This window comes from Vespa crabro, chromosome 4 (assembly GCF_910589235.1).
Source record: "Vespa crabro chromosome 4, iyVesCrab1.2, whole genome shotgun sequence".
Taxonomy (NCBI): domain Eukaryota; kingdom Metazoa; phylum Arthropoda; class Insecta; order Hymenoptera; family Vespidae; genus Vespa; species Vespa crabro.
The window spans coordinates 6,875,787-6,893,286 of record NC_060958.1 but is presented as its reverse complement, the minus strand read 5'-3'; the positions used below and the strand labels follow the sequence as shown (position 1 = coordinate 6,893,286).

The 17,500-nt window shown below is 27.9% G+C and overlaps 1 protein-coding gene and 1 long non-coding RNA gene across 6 annotated transcripts in view; one reads left to right on the top strand and one right to left on the bottom strand.

The window, feature by feature from the left end:
* Nucleotides 1–17,500, bottom strand: part of LOC124423729 — an 89,558-nt gene that overhangs the window by 52,126 nt on the left and 19,932 nt on the right. Inside the window, exon 3 of one of the 2 annotated variants that reach the window (XR_006942147.1) lies at nt 6,912–8,184. The exons of the other annotated variant lie outside the window; for it this stretch is intronic. This is a non-coding gene — a long non-coding RNA (uncharacterized LOC124423729). Of the gene's footprint in view, nt 1–6,911; nt 8,185–17,500 lie in introns of those variants that run through there. 2 annotated transcript variants of the gene reach the window in all.
* The window catches only part of LOC124423721 (adenylate cyclase type 6), an 80,039-nt gene that overhangs the window by 51,086 nt on the left and 11,453 nt on the right, over nt 1–17,500 (top strand). For all 4 annotated transcript variants that reach the window (XM_046961796.1, XM_046961795.1, XM_046961794.1 and 1 more), the window contains 7 exons: nt 2,183–2,332; nt 11,653–11,774; nt 12,630–12,722; nt 14,246–14,392; nt 15,157–15,315; nt 16,004–16,252; nt 16,895–17,054. In XM_046961796.1, coding sequence (XP_046817752.1) covers nt 2,183–2,332; nt 11,653–11,774; nt 12,630–12,722; nt 14,246–14,392; nt 15,157–15,315; nt 16,004–16,252; nt 16,895–17,054 — 1,080 coding nt within the window. The remainder of the gene's footprint in view (nt 1–2,182; nt 2,333–11,652; nt 11,775–12,629; nt 12,723–14,245; nt 14,393–15,156; nt 15,316–16,003; nt 16,253–16,894; nt 17,055–17,500) is intronic.

Here is a 17,500-nt window from a genome sequence, read left to right as displayed (position 1 = left end):
ACATATATATATAAATATAATACATAAATATATATATATATATATATATATATATATATATATATAAATTGATTTAAATCAAATAAAAATGTACTCTCGATGAATGTAGAAATATTAAATTACACTTTCCTATTCTATATATTAAAGAACAATTTATCTAATTAATAAAAATACATTCAAATGAAAATTTCAAAATATTATCTTTCGATTTTTTATTCCATGTAAAATAAAATAATTTATCTCGATTAAATAAAAATGCATCAACTCTTTCTCTCTCTCTCTCTTTCTTTCTAAAACATTTCAAAATATAAACTTTCTATATTCAATCTTATATATATATAATATATATGATTAAAAGGTATCTAAACATAAATAAAAATAAATTAAAAATATATATTTCGAAACATTAACACTCGATTTTTTATTTTAAATAAATTAAAAATAAATCTATTTAAAAAAGAAAAAAAATTATAAAACTCATTGCAATCGTTGAAGCATTAAATTTCAAGTAGACATTCTTGTAAGAAAACTTAGATAAACGCATAAGTAATCATAGTAAAAGCTACCACACCCCAAGTATTTTTCTTTAATTTCTCTAAAGAGAGATAAGAGAAATGAGAGAAAGAGAGAGAGAGAGAGAGAGAGAGAGAGAAAGACGTAGCAATCCAATTTGTATCTAACAGTAATTCTACTACTAGTTTCTCTACTACTAGTGTCAAATCAAATCGTAAAATGTATGTACGTATAAATTCGTGCGTTCGTGTTAGAAAGGAAAAGAAAAGAAAAAAGTTTTCAATCCTTTCTTTTCAACCCCTTCTCTTTGTAGTCTAAATTCCTTTAATCTACTTGCCTATTGTTTTTTCGAGATATTGAAGTAGAGAAAGATATATATATATATATATATATATATATATATATACGCGCACAAACACACACACACACACACGCACGCACATATATATATACACATACACTCCACCATAGGATAACCCTGTATATATGTGTATATATCACTTAATTCTGTCTTTTTTCTCTCTCCCTCTCTTTTTCTTTCTTTCTTTTCATTTTTCTACTTCCTTAAAGTTTCTTTTTCTCGATCTCCACCTTCTTTCTACCTTCACCACTTTACTAATCCGGCATTAAACTTTTCCATCTTAACGCACGTTCCACAATCCACAGGCTCACAGGACACTGATCCGGTATTAAAGCCCTCTTAGTAGTCTCCTTGTTCGCCGATCCTTCTCCTTAAAAGAAGCACTAATCCACTGTCGGGTTTCGTGCTCATTTTTCATACACTTACTCATCGATACTAACTACTACTACTACTACTATTACTATTACTATTATTACTACTGCTACTACTATTACGAGAAAATCAAAATATAGTTAGTTCGAGATTTAAAAGATCTCCGTTGGAAAGTTTAGCGAGATTACGTCTGACGTTAATTAATAAAATAACTAGAAATTTATTAAAGTAGATTATTTTACGAGAAGTCATTTAAGAAACACGTTCGAGTTTTTCAAAGGTCTTTGAAAAAGTTTTTTTTTAAAGGAAAACGAACAGACAATCGTATTTTCTATTTTCCCTTCCTCTTTTTTTTCTTTTTTTTGGGGAACGTTCAAAAAATTATTCCGATTCTATGAATTATTATCTCGAAAAACAGCCTTAAGCTGTGGGAATGTTTAAGAGATAACAAAAAAAAATATATGCATTTGCTTGTACTCCTTTCGTTCCTTTTATCATTATTATTATTATTATTATTATTATTATTATTATTATTATTATTATTATTATTATTATTATTATTATCAACATTATTATTAAATATGATACAAAGGATCATTATTTATACACGTCCACATACGAATTTGCGTTTTAAAATATGGAAGACGTGAACGTAAACATGGTCCAGTATTTAAAATAAAAAAATAAAAAAATAAAAAAAAAGGTAAAAAAAATAAATAAAAATAAAAAGTTATATATAAATTTAACAAGGATACAACAAGATGCGATATAATTTACGTACGTAAGTTCGAAAGAGATTAAAATTATTCCCACCGACGTAATACTAATGATAATTTTGTCGAATAATTTCGTCGGTCTAATCGGTTTAAATGTTCTACTAATTCTAACGTTAGAAAATTATTATCGATTAACAGAGAAAATACGCTTTGGTTGCAGCTTCTCAGCTCAATAGTCGTGGTAGGTGGTACTAACGTTGCTGGTGCGCTGACACATCATCCTAGAGAACTGGCTCAACGGCAGGCTTTCCTTGAGACCAGACAGTGCGTCGAAGCACGTTTAACTACGCAACGTGAAAATCAGCAACAGGTATGTAATAACGTTAAAAAAAAAAAAATAAAAAAGAAAGAGAGAGAGAGAGAGAGAGAGAGAGAGAGAGAAAAGGAAAAGGAAAAAAGAAATAGAAAAAAAAATTAATTTATATCTAAAACAAAAACAAAAGTATGATAATTTAATAATTTATAACATTTCGTTCTTTATAATTTAATATTTTAACAATTAATGATAAAATAATAAATAGAGAATTTATTAATTTATTAATTTTTAAATTTATTAATTACTAATTGACTATGCAATACAGGTCCGTATAACTAACGATCTTTTTTTTTTTCGTGCCGTCTAATAATCCATTTATAAATTATTCAATTAAAAAAAAAAAATATATATATATACTACTTACAAAAAATAATAAGAAAAAATAATAAAAAAGTTAATAAGAATCCTGACGATTATAATTAAACTTACTTGATATTAAAATATATAAATTATATCAATTATATAAATTAATCAATAAATTAAATCATATGAACTGATGGCGATAAGAATAATGTTTATATTATAATGTAAGCAAAAAAATATTGACAAATATCTCGACGAGAATACATTTACGTTTTTAATCTAATTTCGTTTGATTAAAAATAAAAAAATAAAAATAAAAAAATAAAAAAATTAACGAATAAATCCGTGAAAACGAATATAGTGAAGAAACCGATTAAAACGTTTCAATAAAATTATCATTATATATATCTATATATATATATATATATATATATATATATATATATATATATGTCGAATATTATTAATAAATGAGATATAAACTAATCGTAAGATAAAAAAAAAAAAATAAACGTCGATACGGAGATAAGCAAAATATTGACGTACTTTCTCGATGAGAATATATTCGGCCTGAACGTTATAATCCAATTTCGTTCGATTTTAAAATAACAAATAACAAATTAATCGATCGATCAGGAACGTATGAATTAATTAAACGTTTTAATTAAATTATTATCATTATTATTATTATTATTATTATTATTATTATTATTATTATTATATAAATCTATTAAGCAAATAGATGGATGATCGATTTCGTTATCGTAATATTAAGTCGAATAATAGATCACGAACAATAATAAACAGAAAGGGAAAGAAAAATGAGAAAGGAAAAGAAAAAAAGGTAGACTAGAATATATAAGGATTAGTTTAAAATACGACAGAGAAATCCTTTTAACCTACTAGAAAAAAGAAAATAAGGAAGGAAGAAGAGAGAGAGAAAGAGAGGAGAGAAATTGCTATGATAATAATGGAGAGAAAAAATGTTTACAACGAGTAAATAGATTTTACGTATATTCAGATAATACGACAACTGGTAATATTATTTATATATCAACGAAGGATAAAATCGTTGTGAATCTTAACGTCACGCCTTTCTAAGATATGCCGCAGACAGACACACCCTTCCATGCAGTTCAATCATTTCTCACCAATTGAAATAATTGAATAACGATGGTCTCATTAGAACGCGACTATGATGATAAAAAAGAAGAATGGTGAGGCTAAAATTTCCCCAGGTGATATTACAAATCAATTATACTCTTTCGCGCGAGGTTAACGTGCTAATTTTATTTCCTCCCTCCCTTTTACATTTTTTTCCTACTTCTTTTTCTTGAGATTATAAAACTCTAAGATAAAAAAGGTACTTTTGGGAGATAAACCTTGTTTTTATAAAGGGTCTTTTTCCAATGAAATTACGATGAATCTTAGATTATATGCACGATCGAACATCTTCTTCTTCTTTTTCTTCTTGTTAATCCAATCGTTGAAAATGTGAAAATTGAATAGCATTAAGTCAACCTCTATTATCTCTTTTCTTCAATATGTCGGAAATAAAAATAAAGATAATGATTTGCAAAACTATTGAATGAAATGCAAACGTTTAAATATATATATATATATGATTGAATTTAATGAAATTATTTTAATAAATGCCATTGCATGTCAAAAGATATTATCTTGATATTTTCTATCAATCTTTTATATTTTATATGATACATTTCTATTTGTGTATATATATATATAAATATTGATAAACAAGAAGCTGGATTTTATAAATAACAATGCACGTAGTTCAATTAAAAATTTGAAAATTACAATGTAGTATGCAGCCAATTAGCTCAGCAATACTTTCGTTGCTTACAATGAATATAATAAATGCTACACCACAAATAATATCTAAATTGTTCAAGTCTTACCATGTATGGTGATTATTATTTAAGATGACCAACTTTATAATAGTTATATATATTATATATTTAAATACATATTATTATAATCTATGAAACATTTTAACTGGTATATTACGTTAAATAAAAAGGGAACGTTTTTAATAAATAACATGTGTAAAGTATAAATCACGCACATACGTGGTGCACATGCAAACAAATATTTACATACGAAGATTATTATTGTTATTATTATTCCTAACTTAGCGATTAATTTACGTGGTGTTTACTTTCGTCCTACGATCTCGCGTGTCGACACCATTCTGTTCAGTGGAGAGAGAAAAGAAAAAACAAAACCAAAAAAAAAGGATCTCGCCAATAGAGTTTTTCTTATTTCTTATCTATTCGTTTTGTCTCTACATGAGATTTATCGATATTATATTGAGTTTTACTTACACGTAAATTCTTATGTTCACTTGAGACGCCATATATACATATATACCTTTCTATTCTTGTGTATCCTTGTGTTTCTTTCTTTTTCTCTTTTTCTCACTCTTCACTCCATCTATTTCTTTATGTCGTGATATATAGGTATATATATTTCCAAAATTATGGGATTCTCTATAAATACGGATGTATTTTCTATAAAATCGGACGTCTTCTCTATATCATTTAAAAAGACAATAAGTGTCGATTTTGTACACAATTTTGAACGTGAAATTAATTTTACATATTTATATATATATATATATATTTATATATATATATATATATATATATATATATATATATGTATAAAATATTTGTCATGAAAGTGAAACGACATCAAAGCCACAAATATTATTTTCGCGAATAATTCTTATTAACGACGTTTGAACGTAATTGCTGATACACACCACCTATAGATCGAGATATCGTCGGATTGATGAATATATTGGTACAAAAAGGTACCTTGAAATTAATTAATTAATTAATTATCTATAATTAAAACGAGAACGTAGTTAACCGTGTCATGTCGGTAGCGAGACTTACGAACAAATATGGCGTCGATTGGTTCGAACCGGCATGAACGCTCGTGTCACCAAACGTTGACGATTGGTCCCGAAGAGTACCGAGACCTGTCGAGAAGTGACGAATGATGCCGACAATCATTTCTAACACGTGCAAAAGCTTCTCTTTCGTTAATACATTTTTATAACCTATAAAATGATATATTTCGTGTGTGTGTGTATATATATGTATATATATATATATATATATATACTTAAATAAAATGTAATAAGTATTATCGGTGTATATATAATTACGATATACAATCGAATTAATATAATTACGATAATAATAATGACTGAAAATAGGACAAAAGAAATTTATATATGTTGTGTATGTGTTTGTACATGTACGTGGGTGTGTATGTGTGTGTGTGTGTGTGTATGTATGTGTGTAATATGTATAGCGATGTAATACGAGCTATATCATAAAAAGAACAAAATCTTTGTAGAATTTCTTTTGGTTTTTTAAAAAATAGAAATATCGATTCTCGTCGAACTATTTTTTTTCAAAAAATGATCATGAAACAATAAATAAGTACAATGAATTAATGTGACAATCACCGTTGATACAATACTTCGTATTCTTTCGATATAATACGTACATTTGAAACATTTAGAATGTTTGATAGTTTCTCTGTAAAGGCAATCAAAAACTGTCGATACCATGTTTAACCACGCGACGAGAATGTTAATAGAGAAATATGACGTCGATTGAAAATTGTTCGACGAAATGATATTATAAATTATTCAATTTAATCCATTCGATTAATACAACATCTTTTCTTTTTCTTTTTTTTCTTTTTTTTATTACGTCTACGACGTGATTTAAAATCTTAACATCGAGTCTTTCGATCGGAATTTCTTCTTTTCCTTTTTTTTTTATTTGTTTACTTGCTTGTTTGTTTATTTGTTTGTTTCTTTCTTATTTTTCAATTATATCGCGTCAAAGTTATGAAAAAATTAATAGAATTTATTTTCCATTGAAACAATAATGAATGATATTTAACGATGTTAAACAACAAAACGATTTTTGCTTTGTTTTTTTTTTTTTTTTTTTTTTTTTTTTCTAAAAATATATAAACACGTTTCATCATCGTCGTGGGTGGTCGCTTCGTAATTCCACGAGGCATTGTGTACTTAATCAGAAATCGCGAACATGTATCTCGTCGATAAGCATCTCTGTCATTGTCCACGCTTCCTCGTTTATCGTGAACAACCGTTCAGTATGATCGAAGGGAAACGTCGAGAGAAATGCGAACATCGATCGTTGTCTTCCGATTATACAAGACTAGTATCAACGAAAGTTTCATCTTTAGATCTAGAATTAGAACGGATCAAATCCTTTGAGCTCAATTAAAACGATTTTTGCATAATTCATTGTATAATTACATTGCATAATTCATTGTATAATTACATTGCATAATTCATGAATTTTTTTTCTTTTATAAAGACAGAATTGGAAATGCATTTTCGAAGAACCTATTGATTATTATTTCCTTGATTTCGAAGAATATATAGTACTTTTTTTTTATGGGAGGGAGAGGAGGACTAAAAATTATTCATTCTGTATGAATGACGACCGCTGAAAGTGTCTAGGATGTGGTATATCTCAAATGCACAATATGAAATTATTTTGAGTTGTGCACAATCAGGGTTAAGAAAAAAAAAGAAATACTGACTTTTTGTCAAGCAATATATTAAATTTTTGTATATATAGATATTAGAGAAAGAAAAAACACTAATTATGTTTTCTAATTTATTTATATTAGGACAAACGAATGATTACGATCGGTTATGCATTTACAATAATATCTCGCCGTTTCATTATTGTTTTAATATTTTAAAAATTATAGCTACTACTGTAAAGAAATTATACTGTTCTTTCGTAAGTATAAATCTACTGCTAAATCCTTTTTCTGGTGCTTGTCATGAAAAAAAATAAATTAGAAAGGAAAAAAAAGTATTTAGGAAATAATGCAAATCCAATACAAGAAAAATGATGATAATAAAGTAATTAATATTTACTTATGCAATTTAGTGACTTATGTATTCCGTTCGAATGAAAAACAAATTTGTTGAAGAAACGAGTCGAAAGGGTAAAGAGTTTTTTTTTTTCCTTTTTTTTTCTTTCTTTCTTTTTTTTTTTTTTTCTTTCTTTTCTTTTCTTTCGACGAAGCGAGAAAAGCCAAGCGAGAGAAAGTATCGTAAAGTGTAAATGTGCTTCCGTCAATCATCTCTACGGCCATTCTCTGACATATTTGTCTTACGATGCATCGCGTTGTTTAGAACGATAAAAAAAAACCTCCCTCTCCTTCTCGTTTACAAACTTCTCCTTCTCTTCCTTCCCGCGAGTATTTTTTTCTTTCTTTTATTTCTTTTTTTTTTTCTGTACATCATGCGATGTACTTACTTAACGCGTCGAATTTCTTTTTTTTTTTCTTCTTCTTTTTCTTGTGTTCTCGTTCCTCTTTTTCTTCTTTTTTTTCTTTCTTCTTCTTTTTCTTCTTTTTTTTTTCTTTTGTGCTATTTCTTCTTCTTCTTTTTCTTTTTCTTTTCTGTCTCCCCCTATACTTGATAACGCAACCAGGACGCAAACGAGCACCTGTAATGCACGTTGAACTTATCCTTGCTCGATGATAGAAAAAAGTTGAACGAAATTTTATAAGGTGAATAATAAATATCAACATAAATGATATTCGATGATAAGGGAAAAAGATGTTCATAACGTCTACGATGTTAATGTCGTTATGGATGTGAAAAGTTTCGTTGGGCTTTGACGTCAAATTTATCTCATTACGTTTCACTATGATACGTGAGTCGGTATACGATTATAATATATAACAAATTCCCACCCTACAACCCCCTCCTTTCCCACGCCCACAACCGCCCGTCCGGTCATCTTTGAACTAAGATGGTATCGTATTAGATGTCATCATAAGGGGATGTAACGAGAGAGAAAAAAAAAAAGAAGAAAAGAAAAGGGGCAAAAAGATTATGTAACTATGAAATAATAATGGTTTCTCGTTTTTCCATCTTTTTTTCTTTCTTTTCCTTTGAATGCACATTATCGTAAAAAAAAGAAACAAAAAAGAAAAAGAGAAAAGTAAGATCGCACTTAAGCTAAGCTACGGTGAAAAGTTCTTACGATGATTTTAAAGAATCAATTTACACGTATTCGAGACATATCAAAATGATTTTCTATTGTCAGTAATCACGAGATCTGCTTAAAATATATATTCTTTTTTGTCTTTTACTCTTTCTTTTTTTTCTTCTTTCGTATTTTTTCTTTTTTTTTTCGTATCTTTTTCTTTTTTCTTTTTCTTTTGTGAACTCCGAAAAAAAAACGCAAAGAAAAAGGAAATCTGTATTAGAGGAAGTCGAGAATTATTTGTTCTTCCAACATGTCCCAGTCGTTTACGTCGACTTAATTCCTAAGAACACCGAGAGGATAGAGATATAGGAGATAAAAAGAGGACAAAAGAGATATCGGAAATGCGATTGTCGTGTCACGATACCGTTTCGAAATAGACGGTTTGACGTTGAAAAATGTTGAAGAGCTTTACCATCGTAACAAAATGTCTGAAACTATGAACATTTTTCTCTTGAATCGAGGGGAAAAAGAAAAAAAAAAAAAACAAAAAAGCAACAAGATTAAGAAAGAAAGAGAAATCAACAAAATCGTAGTCGATGAGATTTTCTTTATTGATAAATTTATTGAAAAAAGAAAAACGAAAAAAAAAATAATAAAAATAAAGAAGAAAATAAAAGATGAAAAAAAGAAAGAAAAGAGGACAAGGAGTGAGCGAAATGTAATTTTTATTTATTTCTCTCTCTCTCTCTCTCTTTCTCTTTTTTTGTTTTAATATTCTTACTATCTCCTTTAAAAAAATCTCTATGTAATTTAACTGGAAAAATTTTGTTTCCTTTTGTTTTTATTTCATTTTTCTTTGAAACTGAAAAGTCTGAAAACGTATTCTGCACCCTCTTTAAGATTTGATGAATTTTTCACAAACATGTCTATAATGTCATCTCTCCTTGAGGCAGTTGAAAAGAAAATAAAAGGAATAAAATAAAAAATAAATAAAAAGCAAAAGGAGAAAGGAAGGAAGGAAGGAAAGGAAATAAAAAGAGAATAACAAGATAGAGAGATCGTTTTTGAAAAAGAAAATCTTCGAGTTAAACCTGGTATGGCAAAGGCTCGAATTTACTGGCTTTCATTCGAGATTGCAACGGGATTTCAAAGATTTCAAAGTTGGGTTTTGTAGGAAAGGCAATATTTGGTGGAATATCAAATGTTCGACGATTGTTCTTTACTCTTAGAATATTCTGCAAGAGATTTCGAGACATATCTAAGATGTAAGAAATTTGATCTCAAAGAAAAGTAAAAGACAAAAAAAACGATTCTATATACAGTGTATATATATATATACGATTATCTATATATGATTTATGAATCGAATAGGGTGTTATAGAGGAATAAAATTAATGGGAGAAAAAGATGTGCTGAAGATTGCGTCAAAAAAAAAAAGGAAATAAATATAAATAAAAAATAAAAAGAAATAAAATATCCAATCAATGAAATCAGTAATTTAAATCATATATATATATATATATATATATATATATATCATACATATCGTAAATATGTTAAATAACATTTTGTACAATATAAGAGAAGTAAAATATTATTTTTCGATTAAGTAAACATTTGGTTGTACGTATCTGTTCAGAATTGGATTACATATTTTCGTTGATACGGTACTACGAATGAGTGTACCACATTTTGAAGGTAAATTAAATTGTTCTTCTTTTTTTTTCTCGTATCCAATTGAGAACGTTCGTTTGTATTGCCCACCCATTTGATATTCATAGAATTAATATTCTCTTGATATTCGAGTGAATACATAGTATATATATATCGCATAACATCGAATCAAATATTATATATACATATACACTTATATACGCATACATATAAACATTACATACACATACATATAAACACCCACACATATATACACAATTAGTTAGATGTAAAATATACATCATCAAAGATAGATGTATATTATGTAGGGAAGCTGTGTAACGAAGCATTAATTATCCCAATGAGTAAATTTAACCTCGTTATTATATATATATATATATATATATATATATATATATATATATATATATATATAATCAAAGGAATATAACTTTTAAATCAATGATAAATCTTCGATTTCATACGATTTTCCTATGGATCATTCTGATAAATTCAATAAATGATGATAAAATATATATGAAAAATAATGATAGAAATTCTAACAAAATTTTATTCACTTAAATCGCGTCATGCAATTTGATTCTCTCGAGAGTCTTGAAAACGAAAGTAATTGATAAAGAGCATCTATTTATACGTGCGTACCTGCATGCGTACGTGCATACATGCGTGCGTACGTGCGTGCGTACGTGCGTGGTGTGTGTATAAGAGAGAGAGAGAGAGAGAGATTTAAAATTTCAATGAGACTTTATGCTCGTCGATTCACAGTCGAGTTAAATCGATTACTTGCTATACGATAGCTTTGCATTTGCATTGCACGCACGTATAATTACGTAGGCTTTACCTACGTGAACCTACTCTATTGCTCTACCTACGCTCTATATATACGTACTATACAAATGAAAATATACTATATATATATATATTTATGCATACTTAAGGATCATATACATCATATTAATAGATTCTCGATTGGTCACAGTTTATAAATTTATTATGTATAAAAACGTAAGTTTTTTGAAAAAATTTTTTCTTTTTTCCTTTTTTTTTTCCTTTTCAAATAAATACCTACGAACACGAGAGATAGAAATTTTTTTTTTTTATGATTAATTTCGAAAGTTCGTTCGATTTATATTGAAAAAAAAAAGGAAAAAAAAGGAAAACAAGAAAAAAGAACTCGTACGATGATTGTATCGCGCAAACATCAAATTATTTACTAAATGCATTTCAGCATATATATATATATATATATATATATATATATATATATATATATATATATATAATTTTTCTTCAATAATATTTTAGGAAAGATTATTGCTGAGCGTACTTCCAAGACATGTTGCAATGGAGATGAAGGCGGATATTGCTGGTAAACCAAAAGACACGATGTTCCATAAGATTTACATTCAACGACACGAGAACGTTAGGTGAGTTCTCTTTTATTTTTCTTTTTTTTTTTTTTTTTTTTTTTTAAACGCATTTTCCTTTCGTTTATTGTTTTTATTTTTCTTTCATTTAATGTTTTTTTTTTCTTTTCTTCCCTTTATTATTTTTCCTTTTGAACGAAAAAAATGTATCATCAAGAATCCGTCCCGAAGATATAAAAGAGAAATTTCTGAAAGTACCTAACGTTTTAACGACTTTGTGTCGTATTTGTTCATTCGGCGAAATAGATTTTCTCACAGACGAAAAGAGGGAGAGAGAGAGAGAGAGAGAGAGAGAAAGAGAGAGAGAGAGAGAGAGAGAGAGAGAGAGACAGAAGACTCGGAAAAGCCTCGCACTTGACATGTAATTTAGCAAACGACAAGGCAGTATTGTTCGAATACCCAGAAGTTCGTTTTAGCGGTTCACTGTTTCTTTGAATGTAATTTGGAGTCAACTTCGTAGCGATTAAATTTTTGCTACCACGAATAGAACGGGCTATTCGTCAACAATTTATTACGTCTCTTTCTCTACGATGGGGGAGTTCCACATTTATGAATTTATATTTGCACGTTGAAGCGGTGCAATTGATTTAAGTTAAATGAAGAAAATTTATCCATATATATATATATATATATATATATATATATATATATATATATATATATATATATATATATATATATATATGCCGTTTGTTGTTATTGACTATTATTATTATTATTATTATTATTATTATTATTATTATTATTATTAATATTATGCTATCTATTAACGACGTTATTATTTTCTCTTATGTTTCTTTATTTTTTTTATTAATTAATTAATTTATTTATTTATTATTTTTATTTTGGTTACAGCATTTTATTCGCAGATATTTGCGGCTTCACCTCACTCTCCGATCAATGCACAGCAGAAGAACTCGTCAGATTGCTCAACGAGTTATTCGCACGGTAAGAATAATTTTTTAATATGACAATGGGAAAAACGAATGGATGGAAACAATTTTTTTCTTTTTTTTTTTTTGTTTTTTTTTTCAACAAATGACATCCCTCGCGATGATAGAAAAGATATAACGAGATTCGATAAATTGACAATAGGAACAACGTGACGCATCTCGACGTTGCTACCATGAAAATGTATGAACGGATAGAGATTTAACAATGATATATTTGCCTATGTATAACGCACGTTTAAAAGTGAATATCGAATCCATGAAAAAAAAAAAAAAAAAAAAAAAAAAAAAAACAAAAAAGGAAAAGAAAAAAGAAGAGAGAGAGAGAAGAAAGAAAAAATGCGTTGAAAAAAAAAAAGTAAAATGAAATGAAATAAAATGAAATAAAACTTGGCCTTTCCATTTTTTTTCGAAACGAAACGAACACGTTTTTCCGTTTTTTTTTTGCATGAACACGTTTCGTAATAATTTTTTTGTTTCTCTCTTTTTCTTTTTTTTTTTTTTTAAATAACGATTTATGAAAAAAAAAAAAAAAGAAAAAGAAAAAAATAAATCATTTTGCGCGAAGAGTAAAACAAACGAAACCTAACGCATTTAGGTGTGTCAAAACCATTTAGTCCGAAAGATCGACGGTTCGGAACGATAGCCGTAGAAAGGAAAAAAAAAAAAATAAAGAAAGAGCAAGGGCAAAATACCCTCGACTAATTTCCAAGGGTACTGCCGAAGCACGTCGATGGCTTTACATTTTTTGCTTACGATATTTTCTTTCTCCCGACGTAGATCGAACGATTTTTTTCTTTGACGACCGAGAGAGAAAGAAGGAAGGAAAGAGAAAGAGAGAGAGAGAGAGAGAGAGAGAGAGAGAGAGATTGTTTTCTTTTCTTAATAAATATAAAAATGAAGAAAAAAAAAAAATATATATATATATATACATACATACATATAATTGAACGTATACATTATTTTTTTTGATCATTCTGTTTTTCTTTTGTTTTATTTATTTATTTTTTTTTTTCATCTACCTTTTTTTCATTAACAATTTCGTTTAACTTAATAACGCGAGATAACGAATCGATAGATCGAATGCAATTACAATACCCATTTTCATAACCAGATTTTCAATCTCTTATTTACGTTTCGATCGTGTAATGAATTTCGTGTTATTAATCATCGTAAATTTGAATTTATCGAGGGGAATAAAATCGAATCGAGATTGTTCGTTCGTTCGTTCGTAGATCTAACGTGGATTACTCTGAAAGAGCTAACGGATGAAAAAAAAATAGGAAAAAAAATGAAAATTAAAAAGAACATACAACACACACACATACACAGACACACACACAGAAAGAAAGAGAATGAGAGTGAGTGAGAGAGCGAGCGAAAGAAAGAGAAAGAGAGAGAGAAAGAGAGAGAGAAAGAGAGAGAGAGAGAGAGAGAGAGAGAGAGAGAGAGAGAGAGAGAAATAGAAAGAGACAGAGAAAAATCCTCGAAGAAGCTTTTCAAGATCTTTTCTTTTTTCAGCTTTGACAGATTGGCTGCCGAGCATCACTGCCTCAGAATAAAACTCCTTGGAGATTGCTACTATTGCGTTTCGGGTCTACCAGAACCAAGACCCGATCATGCCCACTGTTGTGTAGAGATGGGATTGGATATGATTGATGCGATCACGTGAGTTTATGATATATCGTCACTCTCCTTTCCTTTTCTTGATACCTTTTTTCACTTTTTCTTTTTATATCCCCCACCCCCGCCACCCCCGCCACCCTCGCATCCCATTTCTTTTGTCCTATAATATCACGTCATTAGCATTCCTCGTATCATACGCCGAAATATAAAAATGAACTTACGATCAGCAATAAATCTGATCTCGTCTAATCGAAGGATATTTTTTATCTTCACTCTGTTCTCCCTTTTTTCCTTTTTTTTTTCCTTTTATCTCAAGGTTTCGTAATCGTCGATATTATAATTTTATTCAATTTAAAGAAGATCTTTTTGAAGTATTAAAAAAATAATTAACATTGTAATTTTTATGTATCTTTTTTTGCTTTTAATTTTCTTTTCTTCTTTCTTTTTTTTTTTTTTTTTTTTTAATGTTTATTAAAGATTTGTAAAACTTAATAAGAGATTAATGAAAAAAATTTGTCGGGTATTAAAATTATTATTTTTTCTTTTGTTTTTTAATATGAAAAAAGAAAAAAGAAGGAAAGAAAAAAATAAAGAAATTTTTCTTAACTATTACAAAAATAATTAATTTTGTGATCACTATGTGTGACTATAATTATCAAAAGTATTTAATTGAATTAAATTTGAGAATAATTATTAAGTTATAGCATTGAATAGATGTGGATAAATAAAGTGAAATACGTTCGTGCTTTTAATATTTTTAACATCTTATAAAAGATCTTATATATTTCATTTTCGTATTCGCATAGACTGGTACGTGAAGTAATGGCTGTTAATGTAAATATGAGGGTTGGTATTCATACCGGACGAGTACTTTGCGGAGTTCTAGGCTTGAGGAAATGGCAATTCGATGTTTGGAGCAACGACGTTACTTTGGCTAATTACATGGAAAGCGGTGGAATACCAGGGTAAGTGTGAACATAAACTATTCTGTTTGTAATACGTATATCATCCTATTAAAAAATAATCCGACAGAGAGATAGATAGATAGAGAGAGAGAGAGAGAGAGAGAGAGAGAGAGAGAAAATTGATCCATTATAACTTCATGTAATATTAAAATGTTAAACTCTCTATTTATTCTTTTTCTTTTTTCTTTACATTTCAGTATAAAATTAATTTCTTATTCGTAGAAGTACGAAGATATAATATTTTCTCAATGATTAATTTTACATCAAATAAATTTTACTAATAGATATAATCTCGTCAAAATTTTATAAATATATCTTTACTGAATTATAAACTATATTTAAATTGTATTATCTATTAGAATAAATTTAAATGTTTATTGTAATATAAATTATATCAATATATATATTTATTAATATTAGATTAGATCGTATAAATTGTTGTGCGTTAGACATGGGAAAAACAATTACAGAGTTAAGGAGAATTAATAGTATAGGACAGCTACGTATAAGGAAAAATATTTCGATATTATTTTGTTAATAAATTAAAAATAAAAATAAAAATAAAAAATAAATATACATATATATATATATATATATATATATATATATATATATATATATAAAGAAAAAAAGAAAAAAGAAAAAAAGAAAAACGAGGTCGATAGACTTTAGCCAGACACTTTTTCAGTCGAGTGCACATTACAAAAGAGACCTTGGATTGCTTGGGAGGATATTACGAGGTCGAGGAGGGACATGGAGGAGAGAGGAACTCTTATTTGAAGGAGCACAACATCGAAACTTATTTAATCGTTCCTGGTGATACCTATAAAGACAATGTACCTGCATCTGGCATAAAAAAAGGATTCACGATAAATGGAAACGTTTCGAAGGAAATGAGAGTTATGGGTCATGGATCGCAACACAGCAAACAAATCAAGTGAGAATAATGCATTTAAAAAGAAAAAAAAAATATATATATATATTTATTTTTTTTAATTTTCTTTTTTTTAATTTTCTTTTCGAATAAACAATTACGATCTCGAATTAATTTGTTTTTCTCTTAATTTCCCTTTTGCGTTGATACGTCGATTGATAAATTATTTATATTTTAATAGTCGCGTAGTTAACATTTGGTCGTAAATTTTGATTTCAAAAATGATATCGATATCGATTAGTATCGATTCCGTTTATCGAGATATATTAGTAGATACATTTTTAATTATGACTTTCTTTATTTCTGTTTCTTTTTTTTTTTTTTTTTTTTTTTTTTTCATTTAGTACAAAAACGAAACATTTTGCGTCGCTTATGTAAATTCGAATAAGTTCGACCAGCGCGTGAAAATTTGTCAAGTAATATAAAAATATAATGAATTATTTAAATTATTGAAAATTTTATATGCAATGGATTTTATGAATTAGCATATAAACGTTATACAACGTCATTGCGTATTTTCGTAATTATAAAATGCATACCAACATCTTTCTATCTGTGTATGTGTGTGTATTGAATACAATTGTTATCCTTGTAATTATTGTTTCGAATAACACTTCTTTATGTACTTTTTTGTGCACTTAACAGATTAGGATTTGGCGAAAGTGTCGAATGTGAAAAAGATCCGGAAGACGAAGTAAATGAATATCTGATGAGAGCTATTGACGCAAGAAGCATCGACCGTCTCAGAGCTGAACATTGTACGCCTTTCATCTTGACGTTTCGAAGGCCCGATGTCGAAGAGAAGGTAAAAACGATAATCGGCTTAAAAAGATTGCTACTGATATTCTTTTTTCTTCCTTTTTCTTTTCCTTTCTTTTTTCTTTTTTACCTTCGATATTACGAATTAATAGAACAGAGAAAGAGGGAGAGAGAGAGAGAGAGAGAGAGAAAGAGAAATTGGAAAGTTCAATTTCATTTATACAATTTTTTTTTCCAATTTATATATATAAAAATAATATTTGTGCATATATATATACAAAGTGAAGGATCGAAGATACCTAAGTGGTTTTAAAAATCAATTATTTTTATTGTCGAGAATTAATTTCTTACTTTTTTTTTTTTTTTAATATAAGAATGTTTGTTTTAGACAGTAAAATATATACTAAATATATAATAAAATATATTTTTTGAAAAAGATTTTACTGGTAATATTTCAAATCATTTTAGAATCTTTTGGGTCATCTTCGTATA